Source organism: Protopterus annectens, chromosome 3.part0 (assembly GCF_019279795.1).
Source record: "Protopterus annectens isolate FY-2018-M chromosome 3.part0, PAN1.0, whole genome shotgun sequence".
NCBI classification, from domain to species: Eukaryota; Metazoa; Chordata; order Ceratodontiformes; family Protopteridae; genus Protopterus; species Protopterus annectens.
This window is the reverse complement of record NC_056731.1, coordinates 1,718,530,490-1,718,558,397: the sequence shown is the minus strand read 5'-3', so window position 1 is coordinate 1,718,558,397 and position 27,908 is coordinate 1,718,530,490. Positions and strand designations below refer to the sequence as shown.

At 41.1% G+C, this 27,908-nt stretch overlaps 1 protein-coding gene across 1 annotated transcript in view; it reads right to left on the bottom strand.

Moving 5' to 3' along the window:
• The window catches only part of NUDCD1 (NudC domain containing 1), a 1,696,974-nt gene that overhangs the window by 423,839 nt on the left and 1,245,227 nt on the right, over positions 1-27,908 (bottom strand). The window contains exon 8 of the mRNA XM_044065757.1: positions 9,435-9,554. Within this exon, the coding sequence (XP_043921692.1) occupies positions 9,435-9,554 (120 nt within the window). The remainder of the gene's footprint in view (positions 1-9,434; positions 9,555-27,908) is intronic.

Here is a 27,908-nt window from a genome sequence, read left to right as displayed (position 1 = left end):
AAGAGAGTGAAGCTTGACATTGAGCAGATGACCGTCCTTCTGAGATAACAGATGTGGAATCAAAGGTAAAGGCCATGAAGGCTTCCTTACCAGACTCCTTAGTAGTGGGTACCAGTGTTGCCGAGGCCAATATGGAGCTATTAAAAGCATCCTTGGCTTGTCTTGTCTGACCTTTAAGAGCACCTTTGGAAGAAGAGGCAGAGGTGGAAAGGCATACACATGAAGATTTTTCCAACTGAAAGACAGAGCATCCACTTTCCAAGCTGTGTGATGAAACCCCTTTGTGCAAAACTTTGGCAGCTGGTGGTTTAGTGGAGAAGCGAACAGATCTATGTCTGGAGTTCCCCATGACACTGTCAATTTCTGAAATACATGAAGATCCAGTTTCCACTCGTGGGGATCCATGATTTGTCTGCTTAACACATCTGCTAAGGAGTTCTGTGCTCCCGGCAGAAACCTTGCCTGAAGAGTTAGTTGCAAGCTGAGCGCAGTCTCCCATAAAATCATTGCTTGCCTGCATAGAGGATAAGAATGTGTTCCCCTTGTTTGTTGATGTACCACATGACAGTTGTGTTGTCTGTTAGAATCAACACCTGCCCTGGAAGAAGTAACTCCTTGAAAGCCATTAATGCAAACTGGACTGCTAACATCTCCTTCATGTTGATATGTAGATGCTGTAGTCTGGCAGGCCACTTGTCTTGTATCCACTTTCCATTTAGATGAGCTCCCCAAGCAATCTCCGAGGCATCTGTCGTTAAAATCTGACTCGCCTCTGGCCGGGTCACAGAGAGTCCCTTGTTTAGGTGACATTCCTGAGCCCACCACAAAAATTCTTTTTGAAGGCAAGGTATTATTTGAATGACAGTGTCCAAATCCTGGCAGTGCTGTGTCCATACATTTTTGAGATACCATTGCAGCTTCCTCATATGCAGTTTGGCATTGGGAAGCACCAGAATACAAGATGCCATGAACCCTAATGCTTGAAGGACTGTCCTTGCAGTCAGCACGGACTGATGAGATAGTTGATGGAAGTAACGTGATAGACTCTTTTGTTTGTCCGGGGTTAAAAAGGCCATCTGGGCTGCTGTATTCAGTCTCACACCCAGAAAGCACATGTCTTGAGAGGGTACTAGACTGGACTTTATTTCGTTCACAGAATACCCTAGGCATCTTAGCACTGCTATAACATATTCCAGATGCTGTAGAAGGTCTTCCTTTTCTTGAGCCAGAATCAGGCAGTCGTCCAAGTAAGGATAGATTTGAATTCCTTTTAGCCTGAAGTAAGCTATCACTGGAGCCAGAACCTTTGTGAATACTCTGGGCGCAGTAGATAAGCCAAAGGGCAATGCAGAGAACTGATAATGAGAATTTCCAGCTCGAAACGCAGATACTTCCTGCAACTTAGTCTTATAGGCACATGAAGGTAAGCTTCCTTGAGATCTAAAGTTACCATCCAGTGATCTTTGCCCAGCAGAGGTAAAAGCTGTTGTAACGTCAACATCTTGAACTTGGGAATGTCCAGATAAGTGTTGAGGATAGATAAATCCAAAATTGGTCTCCACGTGTTCCCCTTCTTTGGTACTAGGAACAGGCGAGAATAAAATCCTAGGCCCCTTTCTGATACAGGGACTGGCTGAATGGCCCCTATTTGGAGTAACAGAGAAATTTGCTTGTGAGCCTCTTTCCTTTGTGGAGGAGGAACGTCTGGCATGCCTTTGAAAGGGGCAATGTATGGAAATAAAACCTGTAACCGTGGTGAATGATATCCAACACCCATCTGTCTTGAGTAATTAAATCCCAATTTTCTTTGAAAAGAGACAGTCTTCCTCCCAAAGGAGCTGCCAGATGAGAATCTACTGGCAGCTGAAAAGGCAGGTCATTGGGTCTGTTTACGAAAGGACTGACCCCTGCCCTCACCAGAAGTCTGAGCAGGTGAACTCCCTGTTCTAGGCCTAAAAGAACCTTGAGCTCTGCCCCTACCACGTCTAGACCTACCCCTAGACTGGGAATCATAAGCAGGATATGTCCATCCCTTAGTAGGCCAATTTCTACTAAACTTGGTGGCTGCACCTGCAAAAATCTTTAACAGTTTGCATAGACTTAGCTTTGTCCTCCATTTTCTTTAAAACTGCTTCCACAGGCGAACCAAACAACACATCAGACTGTAAAGGAGCATCCAAAATCCTTGTCTTAACATGCTCAGCTAAATTCTGATCCCTCAACCAGGCATGCCTGCGAAGAACAGAACTAGTGGCAGCCACCCTCGAGGAGGCCTGTACAGCATCAAAACCACATTGCAAAGAATGCTTACCCACTTGTTCAGACACATGAACTAAATCCAGCAACTCTTTACACTCAATACCTTCCGCCAAAGCATCCACCTTAGATTTCAATTGTGAAAGGAGATAATTTTGATATTTTAGCATGTGAAACTGACAATTCAACGCCCTCATGGCTAAAGTGGAAGAAGTATACACTTTCTTTCCCCATCTATCCAAAGCCCTTGCCTCTTTATCAGTGGGAACAGGGTTTTTAACAACAGAGGCCTTAACACCTTTAGGTCCCTGAGAAACAGTTTCGGGTCTGCCCTAGGACTCTTAAAAGATACTTATGAGCTTCAGGCACCCTATAGTACCTATCAGGTTTAACAGGAGCAGGAGGCAAAGAATCAGGGTTCAGGGAAGCCTCTGCAAAACATCTTCCACAACATTCAACACAGGAGGTATAGCTAAGGGCCTATGCTGGGGTAAACAAGAATTCCCTAAGCCTTTTCCTGGAATCAGAGTAATCTTGGCCTTCCCATTTAAAGTGCTCCCTCATGGAATGCAGAGTCTCTGAAAATGAGAAATCCTCAGGAGGAGAAGCTGTAGGAGTGGAATCATCCACATCAGAATCAGAATAAGGAGGATACTCCTGCAAGTCTTCCGCAGAAGACTCAGAAGCCTCTGAACACTGCTCAAAACTCTCAAACTCAGGTTCCACCCTAGGCCTCTTATCAGGAGGGGGCATAGAACCTCTAATCATAGTAATCAAATCTTCTGCCATTTTAAGCATATGTTTCTTAGGCACAGAACCTGAAGTGCCAGGAGAAGCCCCCACTGAAGCTAAACTTGGCCTACCTCTCAAAGAAGTTTTGGAAACAGAAGGAGAGGCTCTAACTACCTTGGGAAGAGAGGGAAGAACAGTCACCTGAGAAGCCCCTCAGCCTGGCCTACCTCCTGAGAAGGCACATCCTGTAACAGCAAAGTCTCTGCCTGAGACTCCAAAGAAACTCCTGGCAAAACCTCTGGCTCCACTGAGCCTTCTAAAGAACCGGCGTCCGGGACTGCCGGTTCATCAACCCTAGGCTTCGCTGTTTTGTCCTTGCGCTTTTTGGACGAAGCGGGCGTCGGAGCATCCGACGGCATTTTATAATTACAACGCTTCCCAAACACTAACCTGGCACAGTCTAACCTCCTCTTAATAGTGCGTTTGTTAAATCTAGCACAAGAGCGGCATCCAACAACGTCGTGCTCAGGCCCTAAACGAGGTATACACAAGGTATGGTAATCCCTATGAGGTATCTGTTTCCCACAAGAAATACAGTTATTCACTTTTTCTGACATCCGGTTAAATACTGAGGCAAGAAAAAACCAAAATGTTCCCAACGGGGTACTTAGCCAACTTTGATTCGGTCTGAAACTCCGACTTCAGAAAATTTCAGAACGCCAACCTGCACTCGCAAAACTGCTTCTGCATCGGACCATGCGGCAAAAAAGACTGAGGATATGACGTCGGTCATGCGCATTAGTACCCTGACGTACTGACGTCAGTCTAATGCGCCCTGACCGACGTCAGCCATATACTTTGGTATTCGGGCCGACTGGACAGCGGACTACCCAATAGTTAGGACTGCAGCAATGTGGAATGAAGAACATTGTATTTTCTTTGAATGTGGGTTTCAATGCTGTTTCAATGAATGTGAGTTTCAAGGGCAGAGAAGTTTTAATGCTAAGTTTTCATTGTGAGACTGCATTGCTTTGTTTAACAGATGACTTTGTGTTTGTGCTGTAAAATACAAAATAAAACTTTCAAATGAAGTCCAACTCATCATAGAAGTAAAGCAGTATGCACATTAGTGTTTATGGTAAATGGAGTGAAATAGCCAAGTAATGGTTCATTGGAATGGCTGCAGAGGCTCTATTCAACCATTATTTTGTCGGGGGGAAGGGCAGCAAACTCAGACAGGCCCAGCTGAACTATACCTCCCAAATGTCCAGATTTTCAAAGAATGAATAGATTTTTGCTTCTTATTTTTGGTTTGTTCTTCATAAAATTTGTAGTTTTCTGGCAAATCATTTAGGAATTAAGTCACTAAATAATAAGTTTCAGACTTCATAAACTTCAGAAAAATGCATGTTAAAGTAAGAGCTGTTCTATCAACTGTCTCAATTTATACAAGAACAACTGTTTATATGTGCCCCCAATATATTTGGCCTTGTTCAGATTTACTGCATTAACAGGTTGAGAGGTACATGCAAATAAATTGCTTTATAGAATTAGGCATAGCCAACCTCTCAACTGTCCCCAATTTTTGGCTCAAAATGTTGCTCTTCCCCCTAATAATCCCTCCGCAAAATAGCAATTTTGGAAGAAAACATGGACGGTTTACAATTAAGAAATAACTGTAATAATCAAAGTTATAGATTACTTGAAATGCATGTAGATTCTTTTATTTTGTCAGCTGCTCAAGGTAGCAGTACTAATATTAAAGTGTCCCTTCTTTGACAGGTAGCAGCTGTACTGTGTGTCTATTTTATATTTTTGCATCACATTTTTGGTCCATTTTTCATAAAATTGTGTTTTTTGGCAAATTAGTGACAAATCACTAAAGACTGAAGTTAGAAAATGACAGACATTTGAGTTTCAGATTTTATACCCTTCAGAAAATTTATACTAATGCAAGACCTATTCTATTATCTTTCTAAGTTTATTAGAGCAATATTTAAAAATTGTCCTTATTTTTGGGCCTTTGTCCCACTTCTGTGTATGGCTTTGTCCAGATTTCTTGCTCTTGAGGTTGAGAGGTATGACAAATGTGTCAGGGCCATCACAGTTAGCCAGAGAGATTTCAAATTGTGACATGCTTGTTGCACCCCACTCCCCCATGTAGTGACTCTGGATGTGTCCAAGCAAGGCAAGGAGTAGTTGTATCTACCTTGGATGCGGAGGACACACTGCATAAGTACTACAGTGGCTTTTCATCTGTCCTTGATTTTGCAGAATGGTCTGGTTTCTGTCATATTTTTGTACTGTTGATTTATGCTTATTACTCAGATTTATGCTTATTACTCAAAGTGCCTGTTGCTCTGTGTTTAAGTAGCAATGCTTTAATGACCATAAGGTAAGCTTGTCTGAGATCGTAAGATGCAAGTAAGCTTTAATAAGCATACTGTTAAAGAATTGCCAACATTGAAAGCCTTTCTGTTGTTGCCATGCAGAGAATACTTGACTAGATAATGTATAAGCCTTGGGTATTAAAGGACAGGATTCCATTATTTTAAAAAGCTCATTACACTTGTTGGAGACTTCCAGTCATCTCTACAGACTTTACCCGTAAACTAAACAGAATGCCAATCATGTGTGGTCCATAACCTGTACAGTAATCCTTTAAGCAATGTATCTTGAGCTTGTTTCTTGTTTGCTTTTCATTTTTACTTTTATCATGTTTTCCCCATGAAACAAGTTGTCAGGCAGCAGGTCTTTTTGGATAAGAAACATTTTTACAAGTGGGGGCATCACATAGATTTCTACTTTCAGCATGTTACTTGGTACTTTAATAAAGCTGAATATATTATAATTAGAACTGCAGTGCAAGGAGAAGTGGTTTGAGTTGAGTGCTTCTGGTTTTCTTATACTTGATTTTGACTGGCATTCCAGTAATGTATTTAAAAGTAATTTATTTTTTCATGCCTCACAACCTTTTGTTTCCATCTAGATATTAAGTAAGCTGTCATGCAGGCAATGCATTGAAATATTTTTATTCTTCTACACTTATTTTTGTCTTGATTGGACTTTCATAATGATGGTTTGCCACCCAGGGCAGCGTATTTAATTAAAGTTATTTTTTTGTGGTTTTGTGCATAGCTCCTCCCCTTTCTGGTTGACCACACCCCTTCCCTTGACCCCACCCATTCAGCTGTCTCCTGCAGCCCCCCTGTGATTTGAAGTCACCAGCCGCCACCGCTCAGAACAACAATGGATAATTAGATTTCAGGCTGACAAACCACCTGGACTAAATAGTAAGGTTTCACTGAAACCTTTTCTCAGAACAGGGCTTTGAAACATTGATTATTATGTTTAGTCACATCTTTTAACATCTATACATATATTCTACAGTTTTAACTCTAACTCTAGAGCAAGCTTTTACAGTTTTTTACATACATTTTTAGTCCATTATTTATATGATTTGATTGTTTATATAGTGTATGTCTTTTTAATTTTTATTTTCAAGATACTGTCAACTGATTGGTTTTGACACAGATGTATCATTATTTAAACAAGAGCAGCAGTTACTGTAGTATGTCTGAGGAAGCAGAGACGACTCTGTGAAAGCGCTCACATGTTTTATATATTTTTACTATTTTTTATTAAAGTGGTGTTTTGCTGTGTGTATTCCAACGAGTTGGTGGTTTTTTTTGGAACATTATACTCTTATTGTTGGTTACTTTATCCAGATTTAGGGGATTTGTGTTTGATAGTAACAATTCAACATTGTCTTTAAGCAGAAAATACATCAGATGACTCGTATCAGAAAATGTTTGTGCAGACAAAAATAAGATTCTTATGAATAGAGGCATAAAGTCCTCCACAAGTACCTTATACTGTTCAAAAATAATATACCTCAAAGTAATCGATAATTAACTGCTCCTCCTAAAAGACAATGAAGTATTTTCTACCACATATAAATTCATTCTTTGAAGGCTTTCCCTAAAAATCGAAACATCAAAATCTTTCATTTTCCTCCAACTACTTACCAAATGTAAGGTCCCTCAGCTAATAAGCAATAACTAAAATCAAGAGGTAAGGCTCATACTTCCTAAAGGTCCTGCCTTTCCTTTCTCTGGACTAGAGCACATGTTAATCAACCTAATGTGTTTACTATCAAACCAAAAGTCACAACTGAAAGCTTTACCAGGTTTGAGAGCAAAAGGGTCAAACATGTTGTTAATGCCCCTCTTCCCCTTACTCAAGATATAAGTTTTGGTGCTTTATTCAGGGAAATGGTAGGTAACCCTGAATGGCCAGCAAGTTGACCTTCTCTGTTTCATTCAGTTTCCTTATGGAGGGCATGAGCTGACTACATATTCCCAAGCAAGAATGTAAAGGGCATAGGCCTTTCGCCTCACCAGGTTATTCACATTTTCTGCTACTGCAGAACAAATGGGCCAATTGGATGCAGGCAGAGAAACTATCATGTTCAGTTATGCTGTGCTTGGGGGGGGGGTTAAACAAATCTCAAATTTAACATCAGTGACTGTAAGCACAGCAATTTAGAACTGCACAAAAAAACAATAATGGCAACAAGTCACAAAGTCTAGATTATCCTTTTTTGGAATGAAATAGTGGAATATAAGATATGCCATCAATTTGAATATCAAAAGAGACATTAAAAATGATTGCATTATGGCCCACAGGTGATGAGCTGCAACCCTGAAATGCTTTACATTATCTGAAATAAAAGTCTCTCTATGAAGCAGTTTGTCATTCACAGAATGAACACATACAAAATCTGCTGTGCAGTAAAGTTTCTGCATTACCAAATGTGGCACTGATGACTTCTACAAGGAGGCAAAGTAACTTTGATGAGGTCATTTCCTTCTCAGGAAGGTAAGACGACTTCTGCTACTGCTGCAACATTGGTATATCCAGCCTTCTCACAGTCAGCAGATATGCAAAGAAGACATGTGAATAGCATCAGGTAAAATTGTCTGCACAGAAAAAACAGCGAATATTTCCTTTGCAACTCTCAACTTCTGCTCACCTCAGGAAGCTGAGGCAGGACTCTGGCTAGGCTCAGACATATCCACTAATTGCTCCAATTTAATGTTACAATGTAGTTTAATTTGCTGTCTAGAGACCTTAGTTGGTCATCTAGGAGTCTGCATCCACGGATAATCAGGGTCATATGCCCTGTCACCTACACAATAATCAATCAAGCTCTTGAAATTCTGCACATTTGTTATTAGTATAACAGTTAATTGTAAACAGTTGCACTGTACAGCCCATAAAAAGTAAACAAAAATTCCTTTTTTAAAACTTGAATGAAATGTGCCTATTTCCACCATCCAGTTTTTGCACATGGGCTAGTTTTAAAACTAAGTCCCACGATACTTGCTAAAGCTTAATTTTCTAGAGCATATAGCTTTTCAACAGCCCATGTGCAATGGTGAGCAATTTTAATACTTCAAACCTTCATGAAATTTGATCGAGACAAACTGACCATCTTCTTAGTTTGGTACCTCTGTATCCTTCTTAGTTTCTAAATCACAGACACGTTACACAGAACAATGACCCACACTCAAAATGTGATTTGACTATAAATTTAAACAGGGTAACAAAATTACAAGCGAACAAGAATGCTACTTCCAACTCTTAAATATATAGGATACACTAGAAAAGTAGACAGAAACATGATTTGTAAGCTATTTTGTAGTTCATATTCATATAACTTAAACAGGGCAGCCGCAGTGGTGCAGCAGTTAGCGTTGCCGCCTCACAGCAAGAGGTACTCCAGTTCGATCCTCAGCTAGGGTGCCTTCTGTGCGGAGTCTGCATATCCTCCCTGTGGTGGTCGTGTGGGTTTCCTCCGGGTGCTCCTGTTTCCTCCCACACCCCAAACACATGCTGTAAGTGGATTGGACACACTAAATTGGCCCTAGGTGTGAGTGTGTGCGTGTGTGTGCCTTCTGTGGCAGGCTGGGAACCGGGCTAGCAACTCAATACTGTAAAAACTCCACTGCCAATCATGAGCGGACAGATGATCCGCTGTGGCAACCCCTAACCGGGAAAAGCTGAAAGAAGAAGACATTCACATAACTTAAACAGTGGTTCTGTGCATAATGACTGTTAACATTTCTGCGATTATTCGTGCATGATGGATTTTAATGCTGTTCTGTAGCTTGATAATGTACATTGTATTGTACATACGATCACACATTATGCTTTGAGCTATTAAATAAGAACCATTTACCATGCTGCTTGCCTCCTGATTCACACAGAGAAAGGTCCAACAAACAATTCACCTACTTGGTTAACAAATATATAATACATACATGTTTATGATACAAAAGCTGGAGCAGATTTAATGTTAAACAATTACAGTATACTTTCTTCTTAATAATGACAAAGTAAGCAAGATAAGAGTCTTCTCTGTAGTAAAAATAAAATATTACCACATGTGTGGCTTTCATGGTGCTGCCTTCAAATCTCGTCAGACATGAGGTATCTTCAGGACCCAAGTCGCACTCCTCCACTTCCTGGGCATTACAAGGACCTCCATCTCTGTCAGAGTTCTGAAAATTGAATAGAAAAACAAAATATAATTACAATAATTATATACAACATAGTCGAGATGTCAAAACAAAGAACTGGGGATTTTCTCCAAGGATTCTACTTTTTAACAGTAAAAAATTTAATATTTGTTTATCGGGAAAGTCTGACTGGAACAGAGCTCATTTTCAGTGGAGGCCTGGGGAGAAATGCTCCAGACGCACGACTTTGTAATATGGGAGGAAACCCACGTGAATGCAGGGAGGGTATGCAAACTCCGCATAGAAGGTACCCCAGCCAAGAATTGAACCACAGAACCTCTTGCTGTGAAGTGACAACACTAACTGCTGCACAAAGACAGCAGGATTACATTTATTACATTTTATTTAATGAACTGATAAACTGCCCAATCTGTGGATTATCTCAAGATGTGTCAATACCAGGACTATTGTGTTGCTTACGTCCATGCACCTTCAACTACCTACAGGTGCTGTATGTACATGGAGGAGGAACAAAGAAGCAACCCAACATTCTTTCTTCCCTGCAGCTGGGGAAGTGTCAGTGTACTACCAGCTTTCAGCAAAATCTAGCTGTATGGAGTAAAGGAGGAATGAAGCACCCAAAGAATGGCTCCTCCTTAAAAGTCAGTTCACTAGCAGCTTCCTACAGACACTTTTACAAGCTATCTTTACTGGAAAAGGTGGTGAGTAAACACTAGAACAGCAGTTCCCATTTCTAGGGAATCAAGGGAAAGTCAAAGCTATATCAAATGTCTGTACAAACCACATATAACAGTACATTCCAGTTTGTCCAGAAAGGCTTTCCATCATTTGAGTGTGAGGTTGCTGCTCATTATTTTAATCCCAACTTTGTTCTCTTAATCAGCCTGGTGAGTCCATTACTTGCACTGAAATGACATATTCTTTTTCCTTTTGGGCAAGAGCCGGTCCTCCTGTTGGTTCCCCAGACAAAGTGAAAGCACTACAACCCAATCATCCAAAGTCCATGGTAAGAGCCAAACAGCATACTTTTTCACATCTGAAGAAAGATTTCAGTGTTACAAAGCAGGTCAGTTTGCAGATCATGCTGGGAGAACCTAATTATCCTCACTGGTGCAGCCAGGAAACCCGCACATAGGCTGTTATCATACAGAGACTCCCTAAAGATGGACCTCTGTCCTTCCACTCACCAACTTCTCTTTCATGTACTTGTGTTCTGACTTTCACCTACCTTTACAGGTCAGCAGAGAAGCACAGTTAGCCATTTCCCATCCCTCCTCATGGGCAAGCCAGTATCTGCTGCTCATTTTCATTGCCTCCTGCCCAGCTCTTTCAGAGCCCGAGTTGCTAACTAAACATGGGTCATTTAGCATTTAGTCAGGGTTCTAACTGCTGATCACTTTTTTTGTAGATCTCTGCCCAGATAAGGTGGTAAACTTTTCAAGATGCATAATCTGAACGGAGTGCAATTTGTGTTAATTCGTGGACTAGGTTTGGAATGAGTTTTCTTAAACTTACTACTATGGCCATGGATCTATCTAAACACTGTAACTTACTATTTTTTTTTAATTTTCATTTTATTTTTTTTTTTATCTTAAGTATTTGTTAAGTGAGTAAACCCACTGGACAAAGTGTCCCTTTTCAGGGGCAACCTGGGAGCACTAAATGACTTGCTGAAAGTCGCACAGTAGGAAAACGGAGGTTTGAGGGAATTAAACCCTGTACTTTTGACAACAGGAAGCAGTTCGTTGATTTCTCAGAGCCTCAATCCTCTGCACTAACTGTCAAGCATGAGAGAACAATTACGTCAGTAACATTTTGTTCTTGATCCAATAATCTTGCAGGGTGTGCTTTCATCCCCAGGAACATGAATATTTGAGTATGTCAATCAGTACTGAAAAAGGGCTTGTTTAATCCAGTCTTTAAAAAAAAAAAAAAAACTCTATATACACAGTGCTTGAAAAGTATTGCCCTACCTTTATCCAGCCATTCATAGATGACATTATCAAGTTTCAGGTTATGTACAACATGAATCATATTTATCCTCTTGTGACATTCCAGATGTACATCATTTCAGATTCTATATGCAGTACCTTGCTGAAAACCCCTCTCATCAAGGTGGTCATTGACTTCTTATTGTACTACTTCTTTTCTCTTACCCTCCCTTCTCTATGGAGCCCCTCTTCTAACAAACCTACAGTTATCACTCAAAACCAAACTGTCCTCTTGTTACAATAAAATAGCCAGATTCGCCACTAGCAGCAAATCATCAACCCATCACTGTGAATCTCTTCACAAACTACACTGGCTTGAGCTTCCCAACTACCTCTCCTACACTCAGCTCACCTATGCTCATAAACTCATTTTCCAGCCATCCCTCTGCCCCTCCCTCTCCACTACCTTTAAAATGCACCATACACAAAGGCTTCTCAGATCTAACAATCAAAACCTTATAGAAGTTTACAGACCCCTCCACCCCCCAGGACAATACCTCCTGTCACACTCTCTTGCATGCCTATGGAACTCCCTTCCCCCCTCCATTCGTACCACTACTAGCCTCCCATCCTTTAAAAAATCGCTCCACTCTCATCTAACTTCCACATGGGAATGCTCCTGCTCCAATCCCTCATAACTTACACTTTACTTCAACACTCTTCCCTTCCTTCTCTCAAATCCCAGGTAACAAATTCTTGCTTCCTTCTCTTATACAACTCCTTACTAGTATCCAGCAATTCCTTTCCTTACTGAACCCAACTACCTGTCAAATAATAAAAAATATATATATATATATATTATTAACTTTGATTGAAATACTTTTGATCAGTCTGTTTTACCTCTGTAGTCTTCATGCATTCTATGTGTGTATATTAATCTTAGTTTTGTTTACCTCTGTAATCTGCATGCAATCTATGTTTGTATATTAACCTTTGTGTAATCTGTATGAGGAGCTTTTCTCCCCAGGACTCCATTGAAAACGGGTTCTTCAGGCCCAATGGACTATCCTGGTTAAACAACTGCAAATAAATAAATAAATAAATTATTGCTTCAGACTGATGCTGTTATTTTCTTCCAGTCCTCCCTGATCTTTTGGTAGTATCTGACCCTCTCAACCATAGCATCTTCCATGAATGCTAGCAGATTTCCTGGAGGTTGATCAAACCTGTCAGGCTACCTACAGAGCTGTCTCGGGTATCAGTTCTTTTAAGAGCCTCCCTCTAAGTCACAAAATTCAATTTTGTGAAAAGTGCTGGTCACTGTGTGTACAGTTCCTTTAAGAGAGGTCATTCAAAAGAGAAGCTTAACATAACATTCCTGTACCAATAGTACTCATCTTTACTTCTTTCCACAGCTCTGACCACCACTTACTGGATTCGCTGAGGTCAGTCACTCCCCATCTTTCAAAGAGGAGATGTATGAAGCTCATTCTAGCTAAAATTGATAGCACTGTTTACATATGCCATCCAAGAGTCATACACTGATCTTAGCATTACTTCCAGCATTATATACGGTGGACATAAATTCGTATCTGTATCTCGGGTGCAGAATATGAGTATTATCCTGGATAATCAGCTATCATATAAACGGCAGGTAACAGATATTGTATGATATCATTATCATCATCGTCATCATCTTAAGATAATCTCCAGCATCAAGCACCTCGACCCACATGAAGACAGAATGTTACAGTTACTTCTTGAATTGGATTTCACTGTTGTAACTCTCCACACTTGCAGCTGCCCAATACTGACCCCATGTGGCTACAGAAGCTGCACACTCCATGGTGCTTATAAATGTCATCACATTACACCAGTACTGCAATAAATTAAGTTGTTGCCAGCTGCTCTGAATGCTAACTTCGAGGTCTTGCTCTTAACACTCTATAACACATCGGTCCTCCCTATGTCATGGACATTCTGATCCCTAATATACTGTTTCAAAAGTTACCAAGCAAACTAAATCCAAAAACTTTGTCTACTGACAACCTTTGAACCAATATTCTAAAAACTGCTGCAGATGTTATTAGCCTTCCCAGTCTCTATTGTGATAAATCGGGCAATAACTGAAAAGTATGTCCCCGCCATTTGGAAAAAATCTTTAGTAGTTCCACTTCATAAAGGCAATACATCAATTTGAGTTTACAGTTTCCAGTCCCACTGCAATCCTATCACCTCTTTTAAAAATACTACAGAAATATATTCATCCACAGGTTATACAATTTTTAAATAATAACTTGTTGTTTGTCTTTCGGCTTTTCCCAGTTAGGGGTCGCCACAGCAGAACTCCGGTCCGCTAATGACTGGCAGTTGGTTTTTATGGTGTCGAGTTGCCAGCCTGATGCCCAACCTTCAACGAAGGCACGCCCATTCAACGCATGTCTTTCGAACCCCCACTCAACAATCTCCTCAATCACAGTACTACAATTGCTCTTATTTCATACACATTACTAACTCCAATACAAATGAAGGCAACTCAGTCTCCCCATTTTTCCTTGATTTACTGAAAATATTTGACAGTCTCCCACCAAAAACTTCTCTCTATGAACTTGCTTTCCTTGGCCTCGCCCCTTCTTTTTCCTTTTTTTCTCAGCTACCTTTCACATTGCCACTAGGCAGTTTACTGACAACAAGATCTCTCACTATTCCAATCTGTCTCTGTTGGTGTTCCCAAGGTTCAGTACTTGGCCCACTTCTATTTAACATTTTCTCAAATAAATTTCAACTGCAGCCAAACGTTCCATTTGCACATAGTATGCTGAAGATTCAGCCTTAATATGCTCTGCCCCTTTAGTAACTACATTTCAGGAGATCGCCCAAGACTCCTTCACTGCCACTGACTCTTGGCTTAAAAACAGTAATTTATTCCAAAACCCCTATAAAGCAAAACTCGCTGTGCTCTTGACTCCAAGACAATTCCTTAACCATAAGCATACATTTCAAAACAGTAAGTAAAGCCAAACTACTAGGAATCAACCATAAGTATGACCACCATATACTAAAAGCAATTAATAAAACTCTTCAAAACCTTGGCTCCCTCTAGAGGGCCAAGCAGTATTTGAGAGACATTGTAAGGATTACCTTAGCACCAACATACCTTCTTCTGGCACTACTATACGCTTTTCCTTTTCTAATAAGCATCTGCACGTTGTCCCGTTCGATTCTCAGCTACAGCGTCTTCTGTGTGGCGGCATGCGTGAATGGGCGTGCCTTCGTTGAAGGTTGTGTATCAGGGCTGGTAAATCGGCACGTAAAAATCCACTACCAAACATTAGCGGACCGGAGTTCCACTGTGGCGACCCCTAACCGGGATAAGCCGAAAGACACAACAACAACTACTTATAAATCTTAACTGGCCTCATGCTACTATAAGGCAGCTAAATTCACAACCAATCTTTCTGACAAGACACATCACAGCCTGGTATTAAAACAATGACTTACTTGCAGCTAATTCCTGCTCACAACTTCTTATACTCTCTTCAGAAATGGCTAGCATTAAGAAATAATCTACTGTACTTCTCACCTGCTAGACACCTTTGCTTCAGCAATAAACTCCTACTAGCTATCAGTAAATCATATAACATTATCAGAAATTCCATCTACTCTCACTATGCAGCAAAACTGTAGAACAACATTCTTGCTCATATTAAACAGATATAAAAGGTAAGCAGCTTTAAAACCTTGCTAAACCAGTCCTGGCTCTGCTTTTTATACTCACCAGGATAGTCTTTCCCCAGTCCTTTCCAGTGCATGAACTCAAACCACCTCGCCATCCTATACTATTTTCCTGCCTCCACATATATAACCACTTACACTTTCTAATACCCATCTGCTAGCAACAACTCTCTCCAACCATTACTAAAACACCAGACACTTTTGTTCCTCTTCTTTGTCTGCTCATACTCTCTCTCTCTCTGTACCTCATCTATCTCACATCTTTAATATTACCTCTTAACAATTTCTCAAGTTTTCAACCTCGTAAGTATACCGGAACTACATGTTACAGAATTGTATAATGGTTGTCACTGAATATATTTATATAAAACGTCATCACTGAATGGATTTTTAAACTCAATTGTAAAAATTGCACTAATTATGTATGTAAATAATTGTGTAAAGTGTTTCTCCCCAGGCCTCTGGTGAAAATGGGCACTGCCCAGTCGGTCTTTCATGGTCAACAAACACAAAATAATAATAACAAATAAATAAAAGTTGTTCTGCTTAGCTGGCACAGGACTGCTAGTGGTTCCAGGGTATAGGCTCGAAAGCTCTAGGAATTATTTATTTATATATTGGCAACCTTGCCTTTAAAATTTTCTACAGTATCAGGTTAGAGAAAGTTCCAGTGTGGGGCATCTAAGTGATGTCTACAGCTGCATTTGTTTCATCTGGACTTTGACAGTGTATGATTTGACTTGCCAGTAGAATTATATTGTACAACTCATGTTTTAATCTAATTAATAAAAGAAACAGTATGTTATTGTACTTAGTGCAGTGCTGAATTTAATTCACATGGAAGGTGATGCGACCTCAGCTGAGTTCTCTTTCCCAGCAGAAGATTGCCTCACCATCTATAGTTTAATTACTGACCTTTTGAATAGACCCCAAACAGCAAAAATATTAATTTGCTGATTCAGCCTAATGCAGTTTCTCATATCTATACCAGTAATCATTCCCTTCTCATTCAGTACTCTTTCTGGGAGATGGAAGAAAGGAAAGTACAGATGTGTAAAATCTTACCATAACATTAGATGTCCTTCTCTTCACTCCTGCAGTATTCTTAACCTAAGGGATTCCCTGCCATGGTAGCCCAAAGTCTGGAGAGTATACCAAAGCCTTAGGAATTCATAGACGTCATACGTCACAGGCAAGCTCGCCGCTTGAGGCACAGGGTAGAAAGGTAATGTATGGACATACACACCTCAGAAATGAAATGCCCCAGGAGGAACAAGCATTCCTAGGAACTAGAAGGAATATGTGCATCCAGAAGGTGAAAACAAGAGGCAGGAGGACATTTACCAAGAAAGGAATAACAGAAAGAAATGGCCTCAGCGATCCAGGAGGATATCGTTTGTTTAGAACAGCCAAACCTAATGATCTGGGATGAAAGGAAGCACAAAGTTGCTCAGATATGCAAATGGCCTCAGTCTTATCCAGATAATATCTGACCTGTCTATGCAAATCCAAGGTGTGAAGAATCTTCTCACTAGCAGACTGAGGAGAAGGAAAAAAGGACGGCAAATTAATAGACTGATTAAGAGACAACTCATTAACCATCTTTGCCTTAAAAAAGAATAAGAATGAAGAGACACCCTGTCCCTATGGGGAAAAAGAAAGAAAAAACAAAAAAAAAACAGAAAACGGAGGAACAGCCATAAGAGCCTAGGGTTCAGAAACTCTTTTAACTGAAGTAACGGTCAAAAGAATAACAGTCTTCCAAGTACAATGTTGCAGGGGAGCTGAAGCTGTAGGCTCAAAATAGCTGTAGGCTCAAAATGAGACGGAGTCAAATTTTCAAGCACAATAAATTAGGTACTGGGAGGGTGAAATAGGCTTCCTTGGAGGCCTGAGATCAAACTGTTTGACCTCAAACCTAGAGGCAAGAGGAAAAGACAAGCAGAAATAGCTGAAAGGTGAGCTTTAATTGAAGAATATATGCCAACCCAGTATGGAGTAATTCAAACAAATAACAGAGAACCAAAGGGATCATGGTTACGAGCCAGACACCAAATAGAAAATCTCTTCCATTTTTACAAATAGGTTTTCCTGGTAGTGGGTTTTCTGGTCTCCTGCAGAACTCTAAGCACTTCCTCAGAAAAGGGGTGCCTAAAAGAGATCAAAATCCTATCACCCACAGCGTCAGTTGAAGAGTGGACAAGTGAAGATGGATCAGAAACCCCTTGTCTTGTGTGAGACGGTCCACATTATGATGTAACTTGTGGTGATTGCTCCTGGCTAAGTGAAGAAGGGGGAACCAGTCCTGTTCAGGCCAAAAGAGAGTCACCAGCAAGAGTTTGGAGGAGTCTTATTTGATCTTGAGCAGGATCTTCGGAATCAGAGGAAGGAGGGCATATACAAACATCCACTTTTAAGGAAAAGACAGGGCAATCTTTAAAATAATTGATAAATAGTATGGAGTGTGGAAACATTCTCATCAGTTAGTCAGGCAAACACTCTGCATCAGCTTGTTAACAAGGCACTAATTATCAATTAATGTTTTGTAAAAAGAAAAAGAAAATGCCTGGAGAGCTAGAATCAGGCAGTTCTACCTCAAACTGAGTTTCAGACAGGGTGAGCTGGAGTTTACCTAAAATACCCTAGAGCAGTGGAGTGTGCTAACCCAGTAAAGGCTGACCTGTGGATCATACCTAGAAGAATTATCTGCATTACAGAGCTAGGACTGGGTCCTGGTCGAGGTTTACAGCAAGGGACTTTCAAAGACAGCCTGCTTGGGACAGGGTGGGGGGATACTAGTATTTTGCAGGTAGAAAGTAAGAACAGCTACTCTTGTATTTTCCTTCAAGACAAGTGAACTGTTGTTTTTTATTTGCCTGTGGCTCTTCGAAACCTAAACCTGTGTTTTATATAAATCCAGCCTCCAGTATCCCCTTGAACATTACAAGGGGTGTGTGTTTGTATTTATGTGTGTATCTGTGTAGGATCATGATAAATAATCCACATGAACAAATATCAAATCAAAAATGATCAATGTTGATATTTCAAAACACACACTCACTGAAAACTAAGCAATCAAAATAAAAACAATCAAGAAAGGAAATCAAATTTTTACCGAGCACAAAACTTTACTACCATACTTGGACCAACTCTTCTTAGTGGTTGTAACATTACAGAAATAGTTTTCCCAAGGTAAGGTGCCTGGTTAGAAGTGAAGGGGGAAGGACCAGGATTAGCCCACATCAGTGAAGTTTGCCTGTGGATATACACTATATATATATATATATATATATATATATATATATACATATATATATATATATATATATACATACATATATATATATATATATATATATATATATATATATATATATATATATATGCACACACACACACACACATATATACAATACTATATCTATCCCTTACTTACAAACACACATACGTGCCTCCCATCTATCCCCTTAACAACTCTTACTCTAACAGTAACCCACCATACACAGTTCAACCCTCAGTACTGAAAATTTCAGTAAATCTAAAAATCAAGGTATTGAAAACTAAAACTCAAAGGCCTAATCAACTATTTCCCCAATCTTTCCCAGTAACAGCAATGTATGCCTTATACCCCTCCCCTGCCAGCTCAAAAATTTAGCTATTAACAAATCTTTCTACAGCTACAAATCACAGACAGTTCTTCCTAGGAACTCTAAGCATGACCCTCCAGTTCTCAACCAATTATGCACCTGTCTCTGGTTGAAATTCTGTTCCACCTTACCTTTCACTTCTTACGCTACTGTATTTTTTACATATTTCCTGTTACAAACTGTTACTTTAACCAGCTTATTGCTATCCTTTTAATTTATTACCCCATTATTATTATTAGTCCTTTTTTCGTCTTCATTACATTATAGGCAAATACTAAACAGTAACTTAAAGTCAACTCAAAATTCTATCTTTCTTTTCCATCTGGAATCAATCATAGTCCTTCTGAATTATTTTTTTACCCCACCAGTAACAAGTCTGATGGTTGCTTTACCTGTCCCCAGTCCAGCCATTTGCTCTATGGTAACATGATCTGGGAATTCCTGGGTGAGGTAAGAGCCATGCTGCCTGTTTCTGGAGGGGAGTCCCTAGCTAGCTTATCTGCTCCAAGCCAAGAGTTGGGGGATAAACAGCAGACCAGCTTGCTGGCCCAGCAAGGTGGCCTACCCTTTCCCTGAATGGAGCACTGCCTCCCCTATGGCTGCCCTTCTAAGCTCCACCATCTGCTGCCTCTTGAAGAGAAAGTGTGCCTCCATATGTTGAATGTTTATTGGCTTATTTTGTGATCTGCATATGGCACAGCACACTAGGCTTAAGCTTCATGAGATGAACACACAGTGCCCCCATTAGGTGGCACCCATGACAAGCCAAAGCCGGCTCCTTCCCCACAGGATAGCAGAACTGACAACGGCTCCTCACTCTCATCCTTCCCTGCCAGCTTCTACTGGCAACTGAGGTGCTATTTCAACTTGGGTCACCTGTGATATATTTTCGGCTTTATCCTTCTATGCCATGTAGCAGACTTATTGTTTCTGCATTCCTAAGAGCAAAGAATGCATTATAAGGCATGAGGATGCTTCCTGCTGCAAACACATCTCTTAGCACAGGTTCCACACATAGGATGACCCAAAACTCCTATTCTTTCTTCCCCAAAAGGGCCTATGGATCATCTGGAACATACTCCCAGCTGACTTGACCCTAGAACCCTCACTAACTCAATTCAAAAACAAACTGAAGAAATACTTTAAAACTCATTAGTTATGTCCTTGCACTAACCCCGACTAGTGACCTCTCTATTTCTTAGGTGCCTTACCTTCAACTACTTCTAACTTTTTTCTACCACTCCATTTCAGGAAGGGTCAATTATATAACTGCTGCTCAGTGTGTCTTAAACCTGAATGTAATGTTATGTATGTTTAACTGAAAATAATGTTATGTTTTGTAAAGTGTTTTATAATACGTTAGTACTATATGTGCTAAATGCTGGTATTGCTTATGACTGTAATCTGCTTGAAACTAGCATTTACTAAATGTTCAATGTGAATTATTATCTTGGAGCTTTTCTCCCCGGGCCTCCGCTGAAAATGGACATGTATCCAATCGGACTATCCCGGTCAACAAATGTAAAATAAAATAAATAAATAATAAATATGTTCTTTCCCAGGATAAAGGGAAATGCTCTGCTAATTCTAGCACTGGAATGCGTAGACTCATACTCAGATTACGATCAAACAGCCAAGCATGCAATGCAATGGGTAAATGCCAAAGTCTAAACAGAGGTGGACAGACATTAAATTATTCACTCCCTAAAAATCCCTCAAACTCTAAACTTCACTCCTGAGCCTAGTAGTAAGTACAAATACCCTAAACTGCACCTGCTAGGCAATATCACTTACCTGCCATGCTATCGTGAAACGTGCTCAGTCCAACTACATGTGCAGATTTCAACTGGTGTCACACAAGATGTAAAATAAAGCAAAACATAGGGTGTAACATGAAAAATGAAAACATTTAAAGCAGTAGCCAAATTTATAGTGGCTATATATATATTTAAAACATTAAAATGAATAATAAAGCTGAACTTAGTCTTACTGTTTTAAATATTTCTTAAACATTATGTACTGCATACCTATATCTGCATCTCTCTCAATATATATATATATATATATATATATATATATATATATATATATATATATATATATATATATATAGCAACACACAGACACACATACTATGTCCTGCTTTCTTCTAGTTTTCATCTAGTTAGAGGAGCAGTCAGAACTTTAATACAAGTTACTGTTGCTTAATAATAAATTTTGTCATCCTGCTCTCTCTCACAATAAGCAACATTTAATTATCATATAAAAGCATACTTGTTTCCTAAATATATTCTAGCAAATCTCTTCTTTTCACTGTCGTATTAAATATTCTGATCACTTTCATCTGACGGATTAGTCTGATTTCCAAAGAACTCTAATTAAGCTGCCCAATTATCACTTATAATAGAAAAGTGGGAACATTTCCACTGATAATGGGAAAGCCAATTCACTATAATAAAAAAGAGGAGATGAAGAACAGACTGCAAACTAGCAGAAATGAGTGTTTAGCATAGAACATGTGGCAAAATTAAAATGTTAAATGAGATTAGTGCACTGTAATAATAGCTCTTGTTATCCAAAAGCAGAAGTCAGAGAAAGAGTCAAGGGAACTAAACAATAATCTAAATTAGAGTTTAACGAATGGCTGAGAAACCAATATGGACTTCAGTGAATTAAAAAAGTACAGTTGTGTACACCTATCATAAATGTAGATGTTCGAGTGTATTCACTGTTGCAGTCATCACACTTGCGTTATCTGCCTGCAGTTAGCCCTCAGTTGGCCCGAATACCAGAGTCTTAATATTTCTGCGTCAGGTGCTGTCACTTCTTCCATGATGTCAGGTCGTCAGAGGTATAAAAACAGGTAGCCAACGCCATTACATCAGTTTTTCTTGCCCCAAATGTCAGGAGCCCCAAATAGGGAGGTAGTATATGGTGTGGAAACCACCACCCGTAAAAAGTAAATACCAATACCATTAGGAATAGCCATAGTGAGGAGAGATAGAAAGATAGAGAAAACCAAGGGGCTGGAGGGAGGGAAACCAGGACTGCAACAGTGAATACACTCGAACATCTACATTTACGGTAAGTATACACAACTGCACTATGTTCTTCGTGTTTCACTGCTGCAGTCATCACACTTGACACAAGACATTATTCCCAAAGCTGAGGAAGGGTGGAGGCAGTCAAGAAGAGTTAGGGCTGGCTAGTATGCCCTGCAAGACTGCTGTAGCAAATCCTACTCTGGATTTGGAAAAGGAAAATAAGTGGTAATGCTTGGTGAAGGTATGTACAGAACTCCAGGTTGCAGCTTCCAGAACGTCCCCGGTAGGGACTCCCCTGAGAAATGCTATAGAGGTAGAAGTAGCCCTAGTGGAATGTGTTCTGACCCCCTGAGGGGTTGGTTTTCCATGGTGACTGTAGCAGAAATGGATGCAGTGTGCTATCCATTTGGAAATGTTTTTTTAGAAATGGCCTTGCCCTCTGCCCCTGTTGCAAAGCTGACTAGCAGCTGGTCAGATTTTCTGAAAGGCTTAGTCCTGTCAAGGTAGAACCTGAGCTGTCTGTGCACATCCAAAGAGTGCATGATCCTTTCCCCTTTATTCTGAGGATTAGGGAAGAAGGTTGGAAAATGGATGGATTGATTTAAAGCCACACTGGACACCACCTTAGGTATAAAGGACGAGTTAGTCCTGAGGGAATCCCTGTCAGCATGGAAGATAATAAAGGGTTCCAAGAGCCATCAGTGCCTGTGGCTCAGACACCCTTCTAGCTGAAGTGATGGCCAGAAGCGAGGCTGTTTTCCAAGAGAGGAATTTTATCTCTGCTGAAGCAGCAGGTTCAGGAGGAGACAGCATGAGCTTTTTCAATACAAAGTTAAGGTCCCAAGCAGGGGTGAGTGCACTCCTTAGGGGCCTTAAGTTGTTAGCCCCTCTCAGAAACTGTTTGTTGAGAGGGTGAGAAAATAGAGGTGGCTCAGTATTGTAATGAGCCGAAACTGCAGAGGCATGAATCTTAATGGAGGAGAAGGATAGGCCTCTGTGGAGTAGCTCTGCTAGGTAATCCAGGATTAGAGGTAAGGAGGGCACTGCTGTATCCTTTCCTTTAGACTGAATCCATGAACAATATCTTTTCCACTTTTCTGCATAGGATTTCCTAGTACTAGACCTTTTGGCTTCAAGAATGACGTCCGATACCTGTTTACTTAGGGTTGCTGGTGGAGTATTCAAGGAATAAGCCAGTCTGCAAGATTTAGGGTTTGCAATTGTGGATACAAAATCTGTCCCTCCTGCTGAGAGAGCAGAGTAGGGGTCTGGTGTAGGTGCCAGGTTGGCACTGTTGTCAGGCTGCAGAGTGGGTACCAGTGCTGGTGTGGCCAGACCAGGGCAATCAGAATTGTCCTTGGCCTGTCTTCTTTTATCTTGAGTAGTACTCTTCAGAGAAGGGACAGAGGGGGAAAGGCATAGATTGTGAGGTTTTCCCATGGAAAGGATAGGGCATCCACCTTCCAGGCCCTGCTGTGAGGGTTCCTGGGGCAGAATTTGCTTAACTGGTGGTTGTGGGGGAGACGCAAAGAGATCCACCTCTGGGGTCCTCCTCCTCTGGATCAGAAGGTTGAAGGTGCTGGGCTCCAATTTCCACTCGTGTGGGTATAGGACATGTCTGCTTAAGTAGTCTGCCAGTAAATTTTGTTTGCCTGACAGGAACTGAGCTTGTAAATGGACTTGGTTGTCCAAAGCTGTGCTCCACAGAGTCATGGCTAAAATGCAGAGTGGGTAAGAATGGGTTCCCCCCTGCTTGTTTATGTACCACATAACTGTGGTGTTGTCTGTTTTTATCAGCAGTTGTCCTGAAAGGATTAGGTATCTGAAAACTGTCAGAGCATTCTGTACAGCTAGCATCTCCTTTTGGTTGATGTGCAGGAGAATTTGGCTTGGGCTCCAGTGGCACTGAATGCATCTGCCAGCCATGTGGGCACCTCATGCATAGTCTGATGAGTCTGTGGTCAGTGTTTGGGCGGCGTGGGGTAGAGGAAAATGCAGTCCTTTGTTGTGGTTGCATGCTTCTGCCCACCAAAGGAACTCTGCCTCAGTCAAGGTATGATATCAATGACTGTTTCAAGGTCATGAGAATGTTGGCACCAAAAATTAAGTACCAGTGAAATTTCCTCATATGCAGTCTTGCATATGGAATTAGCAGAATACATAAGGCCATGAACCCTAGGGCTTGCAGTATTTTTCTTGCAGTTTAGCTGGGTTCTGGTGGCCATTTGCTTGAAGTAATCTATCAGATAGACCTGCTTTTCTGAAGTGAGAAATGCCATCTGGGAAGTTGTGTCCAAGCTTGCTCCGAGGAATACAATCTTTTGACTGGGCACCAGTTGTGATTTCTTTTCGTTGATGATGTACCCCAATGAAGTGAGAAGGCTTTTTACAAATGCCAGGTGCTGAAGCAGCAATTCTTGGCTGTCCGCCTGAATCAGGCAGTCGTCCAAGTACGGGTAAATTTGGATATTTCTCTGCCTGCAGTATGGAATGGCTGGAGCCAGGCATTTTGTGAATACCCTGGGAGCAGTAGGTAAGCCAAAGGGAAGTGCAGAGAACTGACAATGCATAGATCCTGCCCTGAAACGTAGATATTTCCTGCATGATTCCCTGATGGGGATGTGCAGATAAGCTTCTTTTAAGTCTAGGGTGACTAACCAGGCACCCTTGGCTAGCATAGGGAGAAGCTGTTGCAGGGTAAGCATCTTGAATTTTGGGACCACCAGGAAGGTGTTGAGAATTGAAAGATCCAGGATTGGGCGCCAAGAGCCCTCTTTCCTGGGTACCAGGAACAGTCTGGAGTAGAAGCCCTGACCCCTTTCTTCGACTGGAACTAGCTGAATAGCTCTGATGTTGAGCAGGGAAAGAACCTGGTTTTGAGTCTCTGACCACTGGTTTGGAGGAAGGTCTGGAAACCCGCTTGGGGTTGGCAGTGAATGGAAATAACATTTGTACCCCTGGGATACAATGTTGAGGACCCATCGGTCCTGAGTGATGGACATCCAGTTTTTTGCATGAATGGCATGTTTTCCTCCTAGGGGCACAAGCAATTGGGCAGGGCTGGGAAGTAGAGTTGAGAAGTCATTGTGAAATTTTCCATAGGGAGGTGGCTTACCCACTACCTGTTTTAGGGGTGAGAGCACTCCATTGCTTAGATTTCTGCATACCCTGAGACTGTAGTCTGGGTGGACTGTTTCCCCTGGGTATTGTTTGGGAAGGCCTGGAGGGGGCTGGAAAGGACCAGTGTTTTGAAGGACAAAGCCTACTGAATCGAGGTGGTTGCACTTGTAAGAATTCTTTAACAGTTTGCATAGATTTAGCTTTTTCTTCCATCTTTTTAAGAACAACTTCTGCTTTGGTGCCAAACAAAACGTCCTTATTTAAAGGAGCGTCTAAGTAATTTGGATTTGACGTGATCTGACAAGGCCTGCTCCTTCAGCCAAGCATGTCTTCTCAGTACCGAGCCAGTGACTGCAGCCCTGTAAGACGCTTCTAGGGCATCAAAGCCACACTGCAAAGTATGCTTACTAACTTGGTTTGCTGAATGCATAAGTTCTTGCACATCTTTATTTTCTACACAATTTGGAAATATTACCATTTTTTTGTTTAATGAATTCCATAATATGTTGCTGATACTTCAGCATGTGAAACTGGCAATTCAATGCCCTGATAGCAAGAGTTGCAGAGGTATATACCTTCTTACCCCATCTGTCTAAAGCTCTAGAATCCCTGTCCGAAGGGGTAGGATTTTTGGCTGTAGTAGCCTTACCACCTTTAGGTCCCTGGGAAATTATCTTGATCAGCAGTAAGATTCTTGAAAAGAAACTTGTGGGAATTAGGTACTCAGTAGTACCTGCCAGGTTTCCTAGGGGCCAGAGGTAAGGTGTCTAGAGTAAGACTGGATTCCATGAAAACATCATCCACAACATCCAGGACAGGGGGAAAAGCTAAATCCCTGTGCTGAGGTAGTTCTAAAAATTCTCCGAGTCTCTTTTTGGACTGAGGATAGTCTTGGCATTTCGACTGGAAATGCTCTCTTAAAAGTATGCAAGGTTTCACCAAAAGAGAAATCCTCTGGAGGGGAGGCAGAGGGAATGGATTCCTCTGCATCTGAATCCACATAGGCTGATAAGGACATGTCTTGATAATCAGAAAGGTCAGAGTCATCGGACTCCTGGTCTGTAGAATCTGAAGGCAACTGAATTCTTTGTCTCTTAGCAGGGGAAGGCTGGCTTCTCCTAATTAGCGTTATAAGGTCTTTAGCCATTCTAAGCATTTGTTTTTGTGGCATGGGGGCTGAGCATGCGCTTTGGTCATCTGTTTTCTAGGAGTAGTGTGTACTCTGGGCCTAAGAAACTTGGCAATTTTGGCTAAAAAAGAAGTCATCGGTTTGATTTGAACATTGGTAGGTCGGAAAACACCCTCAGAGGCCGGTGCCTGCACATCGTCTCCAGACCCATCCAAGGTAGAGACAATCGCTGGTTCCATAGTCGAAGAAGCATCTCGTGGCATACCGGACTCCAAATGGGTCCAAGCAGAGGCCTGCAAATCCATAGAAGCAGGCATCAGGGGCTGCAAAGGCGCCTCACTGAGTACTGGTGGACTGGCGACTAGCTTAATGGAAGCATCGTCGGCAGTTTTGGACCTATGCGGCCTTTCTCTGTCTTTATCCTTATGTTTTTTCTGAAAATCGGTAGTCGGATGGCTTACCGAAGCCATTTCGGAATACGGAGATAGAGAGCGAAAGAATTTAGCAACAAAAATAGCCCGACGACGAATGGTTCGGGCATTAAACAAGGCACAATACCGACAGCGAGGGACGTCGTTGTCTGGGCCTAAACAGGTGATGCAGTAAGAATGGAAATCTCTGTGAGGTATTTGCTTTCCACAGGCAAGACAATTGTCAACTTTTTCTGACATCGGTAAGAGCAAGAAAAAAGGATCCCAACAGGGTACTTAGCTTTAGAAGACTTCAGGATTATCAACTCGAAAAACGAAAATTTCAGGTAGTGGCCGACCGGCACTTGCAAACTGTTCTGCTTTGGGCTCCTCTTCGGTAAGAAAGACTGATGTAATGGCTTCGGCTGCCTGTTTTTATACCCCTGATGACCTGACGTCATGGAAGAAGCGACAGCATCCGACGCAGAAATACTAAGACTCTGGTATTCGGGCCGACTGAGGGCTACCTGCAGGCAGATAACTCAAGTGTGATGACTGCAACAGTGAAACACGAAGAACATCTACATCTGCTGTCACAATTATGACCTAGATGTTAAGGTAATTAAACGAAAGTAATAAAAAACCCAGCCAAGAATTTTTAATATAAACCATTTTACTCTAGAAAAACAATCCTTGAAAAAAGAAAATCTCTTCATTGTCATCATCAACTCCCTTTTTCCATGTTTTCTAATGGAGTTGGGGTGTTAAGTAAACTGTCATCTCTCGCAATTCAATGCCACTTTTCTACTTTCTTCTTCCACACAATCCATCCATCTGGACCCCTTCATTTCCTCTTGCCTTCTTCCTGTCTGGCCTAAATTATCTTCATCAGATTGTCTTATTTCCTACACATGTGCCCAGACCACCTTAATCTGTTCTCCTTGACCCTGTCTGCAACTGGAGCTATTTGAGCTTATGCTCTGATATCCTCAATTCTATGTCGGTCTCAGAGTGTGCATCCCTATCACCCATCTTAGGCACTTCATCTACAACAACTCTAGCTTTCTCTACTCTACCTTCATTGCCCTATGGTAATACTGGTTGCAGCACCTTACTCTTCAGCTATTTTGGTATTCTTCTGTCATATTCTGTGCCAGTTGGCTGCAGTTCCTTGGATTCTAGCTTTAACCTCCTTATTCAGACTTTCATTCTCCTCAACCACGCCTCCCAGGTACTTGAAGCTGCTAACTTGTTCCCCTATTTCCATTCTTTCGCAATTCTTGGCTTCTGATTTCTCCCATTTGCTGCCATTACAACTGTCTTATCTGTATTCAGCTTCATCCTATGTGCCTTCAGTTT